The 15,016-nt window shown below is 26.4% G+C and overlaps 1 protein-coding gene across 3 annotated transcripts in view; it reads left to right on the forward strand.

The window, feature by feature from the left end:
• Nucleotides 1-12,240, forward strand: part of LOC145269482 (uncharacterized) — a 77,639-nt gene extending 65,399 nt beyond the window's left edge. For 2 of the 3 annotated variants that reach the window (XM_080125207.1, XM_080125216.1), the window contains one exon: nucleotides 8,386-12,240. In XM_080125207.1, coding sequence (XP_079981333.1) covers nucleotides 8,386-11,167 — 2,782 coding nt within the window. In that variant the 3' untranslated portion in view covers nucleotides 11,168-12,240. Of the gene's footprint in view, nucleotides 1-737; nucleotides 883-8,385 lie in introns of those variants that run through there. The other variant, XM_080125225.1, reaches the window with a different exon arrangement.
• The last annotated feature ends 2,776 nt before the right edge of the window (nucleotides 12,241-15,016 follow it).

Genomic DNA, 15,016 nt, shown 5'->3' on the forward strand with positions numbered 1-15,016 from the left:
ATTGTCAAGCAAGAGATAATTCTTGTCTTGTGGAAAATGAAGACTATGCAGAATTGCAAGATATTAAACCTGAAACAAATATATCAATGATATCGTTTCAAATTCATAAGAGAAACGAAAACATGGGAAACGAAATGAATAAAAGGGGGTCATTTAACATGGAGCTGTCTATTTTCTTGGACGCTAAAGAACTTTTTTAATTATAGTTGCACTTCTTAAAACTGCCAATAAAATAAGTTTTGCAAAGACTTTATTATTTTTAATTAATACACATATTATCCTATATCTCTGTCTTGAGTGTTTTCTGTATGCTTTTTTCTCAGCATTTATTCAAATTGAGCTAGCCACTACTGAGCCGTTCTTTTGCCAAATTACTTTAATTGTTAAATTTGAGACATTTTCTAGAATCAAAATCATTGATCAAAATCAGAATAAGGATTCTACACACAAACTTTTGTAGCATTATATTTTCATTTTGATCTTCGTAAGAGGACATAAAAGCGGTGCAAAACTGTTCTTGTCAAATAATTAAGTATACCCATCCTGGGACGGGTATTCTTATAGTTTAGTATTCATAAACAAATTGTTGATATTCATTAAGATTTAAAGTTAAAATCTTTCATTCCTATCAACCAGACACGATCAGGCCATAATAACCGGAACAATAGAAAAAAAAAAGGATTGGAAAAGTGACATATATTTAGCCAAGGCCGAGAAGAGGCTCTTGATCCAGATTCTCTGGAGAATATTTGGAGTGGAAGCATCCGATAAAAACAAATTTTCTTTTTAATTTATTGAATGATGATACATTTTGGAATATTCATGCCGATAGTATTTCCAGTTGGTGCTGAACTAGGGATGGGGAATGAAAGTAAAAAACAGGTTGGTTTTTAAAACTGAAAATACGAAACTGTGGCTTCCAACAAACTCTGTTAACTTTGTATTATTTGGATTATTCAGACTACTGTTCACATCTTGGACGTTATTCTTACCATGTTTCGGCTGATGTAACTTCCAACTTTTTTCAGGTGTATCTTATCAGACTCAAGAATGTTCCTGTTGAACTCTGAACCCTTTATTTAAACCACTGGATGGCATAATCTCGTTTCATCTACCATGACCAAGTCTTAAGTAATTCGTAATTGAATTCTGAGTGTTGTTCTCTGCAAGGACCCGTGGTGTAATTTTGTAAGTGACATTCTTCTGGAGATTGAAGGTTCAATTCTTAGTGCGGGCGATACTAAGAATACAATTAGAAATATGTACGACATTTATCCAGTCATGGATGACGGGATGAGAGCATGCAATCCCCATGGATTAAATAAGATGTTCCATTCGTAATTCCATGCAGATTCACACATTTGACCCAAAGATTCTTGAGTTCGCTGACATATTCCTGAAGAAGGTCACAGATTACATCAACCGCAACGTTGTGAAAATAACATATGAGTGTTTGCTGGTTACTTTATATATCTTAAGTTGTATCATAGAATTGGGTAAGTTGTAAGCCGTTTTGATGTTAATATTGTTAAGAAAGATGGCAAAATAACTTTCACATTTATTTATTACATTGAATACTGAAATTCTAATTGAGATCAAATGATTTCCTAATTTTCAGCCCCAAACAAGGCAAATTGCCACAGAGATATAAGGTGTTATCATGAATTAGGGTTTACGTTTACAGGGACATTCTAAGCAGGGAGTTGAGCAGCGAGATTTCATAAACAGAACTAATTTTGAGGGTGATTATTTCAGTTTAGATTTTTATTTGTTTCGTCTAAAAAGTAAATGACTATCTTGTTCTGATAGATGTAGTTCGGTGGGATTTTTAGGGTGTTCTTTATTGTGCTCCCATGTTTATAACTGTCTATTGTTTTTATAATGTATGTATTGTTTATTTTAATGTATGCATTGTATTTATAATATCGGTATTGTTTTTATATTACATGTATTGTTTATATAATGTATGTATTGTTTTTATAATACATGTATTGTTTTTATAATACATGTATTGTTTATATAATATATGTATTGTTTTTATAATATATGTATTGTTTTTATACTACATGTATTGTTCTTATAATACATGTATTGTTTTAATAATACATGTATTGTTTTTATAATATATGTATTGTTCTTATAATACATGTATTGTTTTTATAATATATGTATTGTTTTTATAATATATGTATTGTTCTTATAATACATGTATTGTTTTTATAATATATGTATTGTTTTTATAATACATGTATTGTTTTTATAATATATGTATTGTTTTTATAATACATGTATTGTTTTTAAAATATATGTATTGTTTTTATAATATATGTATTGTTCTTATAATACATTATTGTTTTTAAAATATATGTATTGTTTTTATAATATATGTATTGTTCTTATAATACATTATTGTTTTTATGATAAATGTATTGTTTTTATAATACATGTATTGTTTTTATAATATATGTATTGTTTTTATAATATATGTATTGTTCTTATAATACATGTATTGTTTTTATAATATATGTATTGTTTTTATATTACATGTATTGTTTTTATAATACATATATTGTTTTTATATTACATGTATGTTTTTTATATTACATGTATTGTTTTTATATTACATGTATTGTTTTTATAATACATGTTTTTTTTTTGTTTTTTTTTGGGGGGGGGGTTTACACAGTGATCACCACTTATCAAGGCCCGGAAGCCACTCAGGGATAAGGGTTATTGCAAGTACATTACGTTAGTGAGGAGATTTGCTGAAATGTTTACTTAAGGGGGCGGTTCATTAGGAATTTGTTAACATTTGACTTGAAGACAACCAAGTTGTAGTCCGGAGGGAAGCAGGCAGACGGAACAGAGTTCCACAGGCGTGCAGTTCTAAGAAAGAAGCTTTGTTCATGGAATCTGCGTTTTGATTTAGGCACAGATATAGAGTGGGGGAAATTTTTCACAGTGGATTCAGCCAGACGGGTGTTTTTCGTGAAAGATTGGCGAGGGGGGACCAGAGATTGGAGTTCAGACGAGCATCTGCCATGGAAATAACGATAAAACAAGGACAGGCTCGCAACGTCTCTTCTGTGGGAGAGAGGTTGCAGGGTAGAGAAAAGGGCATCCCCCACTAAGCCACGAAGTCTATTTTGTACTCTGTCAAGGCAGGATAGGCTGTTTTTAGCAGCTCCTGCCCAGATATGGCAACAGTATTCCATCCTTGGACGTATTGTTTTTATAATGCATGTATTGTTTTTATAATACATGTATTGTTCTTATAATACATGTATTGTTTTTATAATATATGTATTGTTTTTATAATAGATGTATTGTTTTTATAATACATGTATTGTTCTTATAATACATGTATTGTTTTTATAATATATGTATTGTTTTTATAATAAATGTATTGTTCTTATAATACATTTATTGTTTTTATAATATATGTATTGTTTTTATAATACATGTATTGTTCTTATAATACATGTATTGTTTTTATAATACATGTATTGTTTTTATATTACATGTATTGTTTTATAATATATGTATTGTTTTTATATTACATGTATTGTTTTTATATTACATGTATTGTTTTTATATTACATGTATTGTTTTTAAAGTGCATGTATTGTTTTTATATTACATGTATTGTTTTTATAATACATGTATTGTTTTTATAATATATGTATTGTTTTTATAATACATCTATTGTTTTTATATTACATGTATTGTTCTTATTATATATGTATTGTTTTTACAATACATGTATTTTTTTTATAATATATGTGTTGTTTTTATATTACATGTATTGTTTTTATAATATATATTGTTTTTATATTACATGTATTCATTTTATAATACATGTATTGTTTTTATATTATATGTATTGCTTTTATATTACATGTATTGTTTTTATAATACATGTATTGTTTTTATAATATATGTATTCTTTTTATAATACATGTATTGTTCTTATAATACATGTATTAATTTTATAATATATGTATTCTTTTATAATATATGTATTGTTCTTATAATACATGTATTGTTTTTATAATATATGTATTGTTTTTATATTACATGTATTGTTTTTATAATACATATATTGTTTTTATATTACATGTATTGTTTTTATAATACATGTATTGTTTTTATATTACAGGTATTGTTTTTATAATATGTGTATTGTTTTTATATTACATGTATTGTTTTTATAATACATATATTGTTTTTATAATACATGTATTGTTTTTATATTACATGTATTGTTTTTATATTACATGTATTGTTTTTAAAATACATGTAATATTTTTATAATATATGTATTGTTTTTATAATACATATATTGTTCTTATGATACATATATTGTTTTTATAATATATGTATTGTTTTTATAATACATGTATTGTTTTTATAATATATGTATTGTTTTTATATTACATGTATTGTTTTTATAATACATATATTGTTTTTATGTTACATGATTTTTTTTTTATATTATATGTTTTTTTTATAATGCAGGTATTGTTTTTATAATGCATGTATTGTTTTTATATTACATGTGTTGTTTCTATAATACATGTATTGTTTTTATAATGCATGTATTGTTTTTATATTACATGTATTGTTTTTATAATCCATGTATTATTTTTATAATATATGTATTTTTTTTAAAATGTATGTATTGTTTTATATTACATGTATTGTTTTTATAATACATATATTGTTTTATATTACATGTATTGTTTTTATAATACATGTATTGTTTTTATAATACATGTATTGTTTTTATAATATATGTATCTTTTTTTTAATATATGTATTGTATTTTAATATATATATTGTTTTTATAATATATGTATTGTTTTTATAATATATGTATTGTTTTTATAATGCATGAATTGTTTTTATAATATATGTATTGTTTTTATAATGCATGTATTGTTTTTATATTACATGTATTGTTTTTATAATACATGTATTGTTTTTATATTACATGTATTGTTTTTAAAATACAAGTATTGTTTTTATAATATATGTATTGTTTTTATAATGCATGTATTGTTCTTATAATACATGTATTGTTTTTCTAATATATGTATTGTTTTTCTAATACATGTATTGTTCTTATAATACATGTATTGTTTTTATAATATATGTATTGTTTTTATATTACATGTATTGTTTTTATATTACATGTATTGTTTTTATATTACATGTATTGTTTTTATAATACATGTATTGTTTTTCTAATATATGTATTGTTTTTATAATAGATGTATTGGTTTTATAATACATGTATTGTTCTTATAATACATGCATTGTTTTTATAATATATGTATTGTTTTTATAATCTATGTATTGTTTGTATAATATATGTAAGTACTTTTAATACATGTATTGTTTTTATAATATATGTATTGTGTTTATATTACATGTATTGTTTTTATAATATATATATTGTTTTTATAATACATGTATTGTTTTTAATATATGTATTGTTTTTATAATACATGTATTGTTCTTATAATACATGTATTGTTTTTGTAATATATGTATTGTTTTTATAATATATGTATTGTTCATATAATACATGTATTGTTTTTATAATATATGTATTGTTTTTATATTACATATATTGTTTTTATATTACGTGTATTGTTTTTATTATACATGTATTGTTTTTATATTACATGTATTGTTTATATTATACATGTATGGTTTTTATATTGCATATATTGTTTTTATATTACATGTATTGTTTTATAATATATGTATTGTTTTAATAATACATGTATTGTTTTTATAATACAAGTATTGTTTTTATAATATATGTATTGTTTTTATAATACATGTATTGTTCTTATAATACATGTGGTTTTTTATAATATATGTATTGTTTTTATATTACATGTATTGTGTTTATAATACATGTATTGTTTTTATAATATATGTATTGTTTTTATAATACATATATTGTTTTTATATTTCATGTATTGTTTTTATAATACATATATTGTTTTTATATTACATGTATTGTTTTTATATTACATGTATTGTTTTTTAATACATGTATTGTTTTTATAATATATGTATTGTTTTTGTATTACATGTATTGTTTTTATAATACATGTATTGTTTTTATTATATATGTATTGTTTTTATATCACTTGTATTGTTTTATAATACATATATTGTTTTTATGTTACATGTTTTGTTTTTATATTATATATTTTTTATAATGCATGTATTGTTTTTATAATGCACGCATTGTGTTCATTCTGCATGTATTGTTTCTATAATACATGTATTGGTTTTATAATACATGTATTGTTTTTATATTACATGTATTGTTTTTATAATCCATGTATTGTTTTTATAATATATGTATTGTTTTTACAATACATGTATTGTTTTTATAATATACGTATTGTTTTTATAATGCATGCATTGTTTTTATATTACATGTATTGTTTTTATAATACATTTATTGTTTTTATAATACATGTATTGTTTTTATAACATATGTATTGTTTTTATAATACATGTATTGTTTTTATAATATATGTATTGTGTTTATAATATATGTATTGTATTTGTAATATATGTATAGCTTTTATAATATATGTATTGTTTTTATAATACATATATTGTTTTTATTATATAAATATTGTTTTTATAATATACGTATTTTTTTTTATAATGCATGTATTGTTTTTATATTACATGTATGGTTTTTATAATACATGTATTGTTTTTATATTGCATGTATTGTTTTTAAAATATATGTATTGTTTTTATAATATATGTATTGTTTTTATAATACATGTATTGTTCTTATAATACATGTATTGTTTTTTTAATATATGTATTGTGTTTATAATACAGGTATTGTTTTTATAATATATGTATTGTTTTTATATTACATGTATTGTTTTTATATTGCATGTATTGTTTTTATAATGCATGTATTGTTTTTATAATGCATGTATTGTTTTTATAATATATGTATGTTTTTTATAATAGATGTATTGGTTTTATAATACATGTATTGTTTTTATAATACATGCATTGTTTTTATAATATATGTATTGTTTTTATAATATATGTATTGTTCTTATAATACATGTATTGTTTTTATAATATATATTGTTTTTATAATATATATATTGTTCATATAATACATGTATTGTTTTTATAATATATGTATTATTTTTGTATTACATGTATTGTTTTTATAATACATATATTGTTTTTATATTACATGTATTGTTTTTATATTACATGTATTGTTTTTATATTACATGTATTGTTTTTATATTACATGTATTGTTTTTATAATATATGTATTGTTTTTATAATACATATAGTGTTCTTATAATACATGTATTGTTTTTATAATATATGTATTGTTTTTATAATACATGTATTGTTCTTATAATACATGTGGTTTTTTATAATATATGTATTGTTTTTATATTACATGTATTGTTTTTATAATACATTTATTGGTTTTATAATATATGCATTGTTTTTATATTACATGTATTGTTTTTATAATGCATGTATTGTGCTTATAATACATGTATTGTTTTTATAATATATGTATTGTTTTTATAATACATGTGTTGTTTTTATAATATATGTATTGTTTTTATTATATATGTATTGTATTTATAATATATGTATTGTTTTTATAATATATGTATTGTATTTATAATACATGTATTGTTTTTATAATACATGTATTGTTTTTATAATATATGTATTGTTTTTATAATACATGTATTGTTTTTATAATATATTTATTGTTTTTATAATATATGTATTGTATTTATAATATATGTATTGTTTTTATAGTATATGTATTGTTTTTATAATACATGTATTGTTTTTATTATATATGTATTATTTTTATAATACATGTATTGTTTTTATAATACTATAATTATTTGTATAATATATGTATTGCTTTTATAATGCATGTATCTTTTGGATAATATCTGCATTGGTTTTATGTCAGTATTGTTTTTATAATGTCTGTATTGTATTTATAATGTCTATATTGTTTTCATAATGTATGTATTGTTTTCATAATATCTGCATTGTTTGCATGTCAGTATTGTTTTTATAGTGTCGGTTTTTTGGTCAACATGTGTGAAAATATGGTAGAAAAATATGAATGATGCTTTAATAATATGAAATGAAAATTTATAAAATCATGATGGTATATTAAATAATAATATGCATAAAATAAATTATAATGGTTTTAAATTACCCTTTCTACAAACTGACAAAAAAACATTTTGTACTTACCTAATTAAAATGTCCGTGAATAAAACATTAAGTAATTTGTTGTTGTTTTTTTGTTTTTTGTTTTTTTAACAGAGTAAAGAAACACCTGATAAGATGTAAAGCAATTAATAAGCAACCTGCCGCTGACGAAAAGGAAAAGCAGAAACTTACCGCTGAACAAATCTCACAAACGAACACTAAAGATGAAAAGGTTTATATTCACAACGAATTATACATAAGCACAGAAAGTTTGCTCTTGGAGAATAGAACTGAAGCATTCCATTTGGATCAAAAGATAATTCTTACAGAAAAAATCGATTTGAATCAATCGTTACAAAATAAAGAAACACACATCGATCTTCAGGAAATTCCTCCTGTAGAAGATCTAAATGTTATAAATAAAATAAAACCAGTTTTACCTGAATATATCGACTGGAAGGCAACATGTTCACAGATTAGTAACGAAGTGATACGGTACCACTCATTTATACCACAAAGGATTGAGCTTGAGGCGGTAGCAAATGAGAATTATGATAGTACTCAACAGGAAACCTCTTTCATAGAGTTTCCGTTCAAATATTTAAAACCGGATTGTCAAGCCAAAGAAAATTCTTGTCCTGTGGAAAATGAAGACTATGCAGAATTGCAAGATATTAAACCTGAAACCAATATATCAGTGATCTCTCCTCAAATTTATAAGAGAAAAGGAAGCATGGGAAACGAACTGAATAAAAGAGGGTCATTTAACCTCGAACAGAACATTCCTGAAAAACAATACAATGAAAATAATGCAAACATCCAACAAAAAAAATGGGAAAAAAGAAAGTCTTCTTTTCTTGGAGGAAACCGAATTAGTAAAAACCAAATAGAATTGACATTTGAAAAGAGCAAAATTGAATTTCAAACCGATGATCCCACTCACCAGCATAGCCATTCTGCCAGAGGAGAAATATCTTCTTATGATGAAGAAGGTGACGATGAGCCTCTGTATGAAGACCTGGAGATTGTAGAAGAAAATAATCCCTTAAAGAGTGAGAAACATCATTGTCTTCCTCCATATCGAACTAGCATTTCAGATAATAATCGATCTTTATTGAGAGAACGTTCATGTGATTTTGAAGAGGAATTTGTCGACAATTGCTTGTATGATGACCCACAAGAGATTCTACAAGAAAATAATCACTCACAGTGTGACAAAAATAATTACCTTCGTCCGCGTACACCAGGCATCACAGAGAATAATCCCCTTCTATTAAAAGAAAGACTTGAAGCGGAATATGACGATGATTGCTTGTATGATGACCCTGAGGAGATTTTACAAGAAAATAATCATTCACAGTGTGACAAAAATAATTACCTTCCCCCACATACACCGGGCATCACAGAGAATAATCCTCTTCTTTTAAAAGAAAGACTTGAAGAGGAATTTGTCGACAATTGCTTGTATAATGACCCTGAGGAGATTTTACAAGAAAATAATCGCTCTCAGTGTAAAAAAAATAATTACCTTCCTCCACGTACACCAGGCATCACAGAGAATAATCCACTTCTATTAAAACAAAGACTTGAAGAGGAATTTGTCGACAATTGCTTGTATGATGACCCTGAGGAGATTTTGCAAGAAAATAATCATTCACAGTGCGACAAAAATAATTACCTTCCCCCACATACACCGGGCATCACAGAGAATAATCCTCTTCTTTTAAAAGAAAGACTTGAAGAGGAATTTGTCGACAATTGCTTGTATAATGACCCTGAGGAGATTTTACAAGAAAATAATCGCTCTCAGTGTAAAAAAAATAATTACCTTCCTCCACGTACACCGGGCATCACAGAGAATAATCCACTTCTATTAAAACAAAGACTTGAAGAGGAATTTGTCGACAATTGCTTGTATGATGACCCTGAGGAGATTTTACAAGAAAATAATCGCTCTCAGTGTGAAAGAAATAATTACCTTCCCCCACGTACACCGGGCCTCACAGAGAATAATCCCCTTCTATTAAAAGAAAGACTTGAAGAGGAATTTGTCGACAATTGCTTGTATGATGACCCTGAGAAGATTTTACAAGAAAATAATCGCTCACAGTGTGACAAAAATAATTACCTTCCTCCTCATACACCGAGCATTACAGAGAATAATCCCGTTCTATTAAAAGAAAGTCTTGAGGAGGAATTTATCGACAATTGCTTGTATGATGACCCTGAAGATATTCTGCAAGAAAATAATCATTTACAATCTGAAAAGAATAATTGCCCTTCCACACATAAAGCTAGTATTTCAGAAAATAGTCTAATAAAAGAAAGTTCGTCTAATTTTGAAGAGGAATACATTGACAACTGTTTCTATGATGACCCTGAAGAGATTCTTGGAGATAATAACGATTCATCGTGTGAAAAAAATAATTACCATCCTTCACATTCATCGAGCATTACAGAGAATAATGCTGATCTATTAAAAAAATGTCCTGAAGAGGAATTTGTCGACAATTGTTTTTATGACGATCCTGAAGAGATTATACAAGAAAATAATCACTTGCAACATGAACCAACTAATTACCTTCCTTCATATGCATCTAGCATTACAGAAAATAATCTCTCGCTATTAAAATTAAGTCCATCTCATTTTGATGAGGATTATGGGGACAATTGTTTCTATGATGACCCTGAAAAGATGCTAGGAAATAATATCGACCCACAATGTGAAAACAGTAATTACCTCTGTTCACATACACCGAGCATTACAGAGAATAATCCCGTTCTGTTAAAAAAAAGTTCGTCTGATTTTAAAGAGGAAGATGTAGATAATTTCTTGTATGATGATCCTGGAGAGATTTTACAAGAAAATAATCACTTACAACGTGAAAAAAAATAATTACCTCCCTCCACTTGCATCGAGCGTTACAGAGAATAATCTCATCGAGTTAAATGAAAGTTCATCTGATTTTAAAGAAGAAGATGTAGATAATTGCTTGTATGATGAACCTGGAGAGATTTTACAAGAAAATAATCACTTACAACGTGAAAAAAAATAATTACCTCCCTCCACTTGCATCGAGCGTTACAGAGAATAATCTCATCGAGTTAAATGAAAGTTCATCTGATTTTGAAGAAGATGTAGATAATTGCTTGTATGATGAACCTGGAGAGATTTTACAAGGAAATAATCACTTACAACGTGAAAAAAAAATAATTACCTTCCTCCACTTGCATCTCATATTTGAGAGAATAATCTTATCATATTAAAAGAAGGTTAAGCGGATTTTAAAGACGAATGTGCGGACAATTGTTTGTATTTGGACTCTTGGGAAATTCTAAAAGAATTTATAAACGCCAGGTGGCTTTCGTATCAGTGATTAAAAAAAAAGAGCTGCACAGCTAAAATTCATTCTCTTTTATTCTTATAGAGATGAAATTAAATTCATAAATGATGTGGAAACACCAAGAACTCAATATGTTGCTTGTGCCATGGTCATCTATATATATAAAAGCGAAAATTTATGTATGTATGTATGTATGTATGTATGTATGGATGGATGGATGGATGGATGGATGGATGTGTGTTCGCTTTTTCTGTATGTCAACAAAAGGCTTTTTTCAGAGAAGCGGTCGCTTGCTTCACAACTTTTTAAAACTTTTTATATCACATATAAATCGTAATATCTCACAGTTAACAACGAAGCTCGCCTGTCTATTTAATTTGCTCGATTTCGGGAAGATAAATATTCAATATTTGTCGCTCGCCGCATGTGGGTTAGTCTTTTTCCTATAATATCTTGGAGGGGGGGGAAGCGTTCAGCAGTAAATGAATACTATCCCGCAGTCAAACTTGACCTCATTAACTCATTAAAACGGGAACCTGCTAAATCCAAGTAATTAAATAAATTCAAACGTGTTTCTGTTAGCATCTCGCGGTGGGGCAATGGTTAACGTCGCACGTTTTTTTTTTTTTGTTGTTGTTGTTTTGTTTTTTTCACACTTTAATTTACAACTTTGCCTCAAGGGTTCGGGTTCGATCCTCATACTTACTTTTTTACCTCCCCCCCACACCTCCAAACACCAGGGCAACGCCGGGTACCCCTCGCTAGTGAACAATAAAATAAAAATACCAAAGGTTAATAGCAACAATCACCATGCAAAGAAGGCATCACTGCTTAATACTGTGAAAAGAATAATTGCTTTTCTTTACATGAATCAAACATTTTAGAACAACTATTCTCAACCTTTCCTTCATCATTGACCCCTCGGCTTTATGTATGTCTCCATTCACCCCCTACTCCCATACAAAAAAAAAGGTTCATAGTCATCATAAAGTGACAGAAAAACAAGAAGGTCAAAAAGAACCTTTTATATTGTTCAGGATTTTAGGTTTTGTATAAAAAATATTCAAATCAGAAAAATAAAGAAAAGAAAACTTTTTCTAAATAGAAAAATTATGAAGTTAATTTATATTCTACTAGTCTGGGTTCCCGACGTTGCCCGGGTGCTTGGAAGTGTATGTTGAACAAAAAAAAGAAAAAGTGGTAGTAGGCAGGTAGGCTCCAACCCATAACGCGAAGGAGGAAAAAAACGTGGAAAAAAGTGACGTCTTTGCTGTTGCATCCATCGCTAAACCAGAAGTGGCAAAGGTTTAAATTAAGGCTAGTCAACTAAAAAGAGGAGATGACTTTCGAAAATTCGGCGAAAAAAAGCGATCCCTCCTTGTAGAAAAGTGCCTAGTTAAATTGATGTTTTTAGCCAATTTTTCGATATTTGTCGTCCGAAGAGTGGATCTTCAAAACGATACTGATCCCATGAAAATCCGTTGCCTCTGTCGAAAATTTTAGGCAGACATACATCTTAGTACACATTTGTATGTATGGTTATACATACAAATGTGTACTAAGATGGAGTAATGTCACATCTAGGAAAGTGTTGCTCAGAGCACCGTTTCCTGCCTCAACAGAGTACAAAATATTATTAGTCTATTATTATTTTCATGGCAGGTGCTCGACTGAACTTAATCATACATAACAAAACTTATCTACCTACAACCAATAAATAGTTTACCTCTTTCTTTCTCACTCTCTCTCTTTCTCTCACTCACTCTCTCACTCACACTTTCCCTCCCTCCCTCTCTATCTATCTATCTATCTATCATTATCTAAAACAGTCACTCTCAACCTTTCCTTCATCATTGACCGCTCGACTTTATGTATTTCTCAATTTACCCCCTACTTCCATATAAAAAAAAATCATAGTCATCATAAAGTGACAGAAAAATAAGAAGGTCAAAAGATCCTTTTCATTGTTTAGGACTTGTATAAAAAATAGTATTATACACAACACAACAATAAAGTCAAAGTCATAATGAACATACGAATCCAGATATGTTTCTAAGAAAACATGACACAATCTGAAAAAAAAAATATTTTTAAATTATCGGGTACTTCAATTATTTACCTCCGACTATATAATTTTTTACTCTCTGGGGGTAAATTTACTCCTAGTTGGGAATCTCTGTTTTAGAGAATAATGTATCTCTATATATTGAAAAAAAAAAAAAAAAAGTTTCAGCTCATTTGGAAGAGGAATACATTGTGTAAAGATTGATATTAATCTAAAGAAGATTAAATTGAAGATTATCAATTTACTTTTCGAATACAATTTCATTGCTACTCAATGTATATTAGTTAGTCTTCTATATGTATAAAACTTAATGTCTGTGTCTATATCTGCGTGTGATATTTCCCTATAGATGGAAAGGTTAGAGAATCTTTATAAAATCTAAAAGTGTATTCTCATGTAAAATTTACTTGGTAAGACACTGGAAGTCTTCTCGAATCTCTAAGTTTACCTTAAAGAGCATAACTCTTTTAAAACTGATCCGAAATACTATATATATATATATATATATATATATATATATATATATATATATATATATATATATATATATATATATATATAGTGTTTGAAGTTTTTAACATTTGAAACCATACCAAAATTTACTTTTTATCATTCGTTAAAAAAAAAAAAAAAAAAAACATCTAGTCAGTAAGTCATTTAATCACTTGCAATCACTGCATCAACTCTCGAATTTACTATAATATCAATTTTTTTTATTTTTTAAGGGATCATCAGTTGTTTACCATGAAACACTGCTTCGGGGATTTAAAAACAAAACAGTATATTACATCATGGCTCCCCAGCAGTGTTGATCAAACCCCAATTTTACATGAGAATACACTTTTAGATTTTATATAGATTCTCTAACATTTCCTTCTATAGGGAAATCTCACACGCAGATATAGACACAGACATTAAGTTTTATACATATAGATATAACTACTTCATTTACTCACATAAACTTAATATACGAAAGTATAGATTTATGCGTAAACTTTAAGTATTTACTTCAAAAGTGCTCAATACGTAGGTAGAGCTAGTTAGTAATTTATAAAATATATATGGCGATTAAGCTACATATATATATATATATATATATATATATATATATATATATATATATATATATATATATATATATATATATATAGGGGGGAATATGCTTATTCAATTATATTTCACTCTTCATTTATTTTTTTAAGGAAAAATCGAAGATGGCATAAATATCATAAAACACTATTTCAACTACTCTTTGGATTTTTTTGGTTTTAAGTAATCATGTCAAAATTATTCTTTTTTTTTTTTCTCCTTTTTTTCTAAAGTTATGAGTTCTTAT

The sequence above is a fragment of the Euprymna scolopes genome, chromosome 4, assembly GCF_053919585.1.
Source record: "Euprymna scolopes isolate OS-2025 chromosome 4, ASM5391958v1, whole genome shotgun sequence".
In the NCBI taxonomy this organism is placed as follows: domain Eukaryota; kingdom Metazoa; phylum Mollusca; class Cephalopoda; order Sepiida; family Sepiolidae; genus Euprymna; species Euprymna scolopes.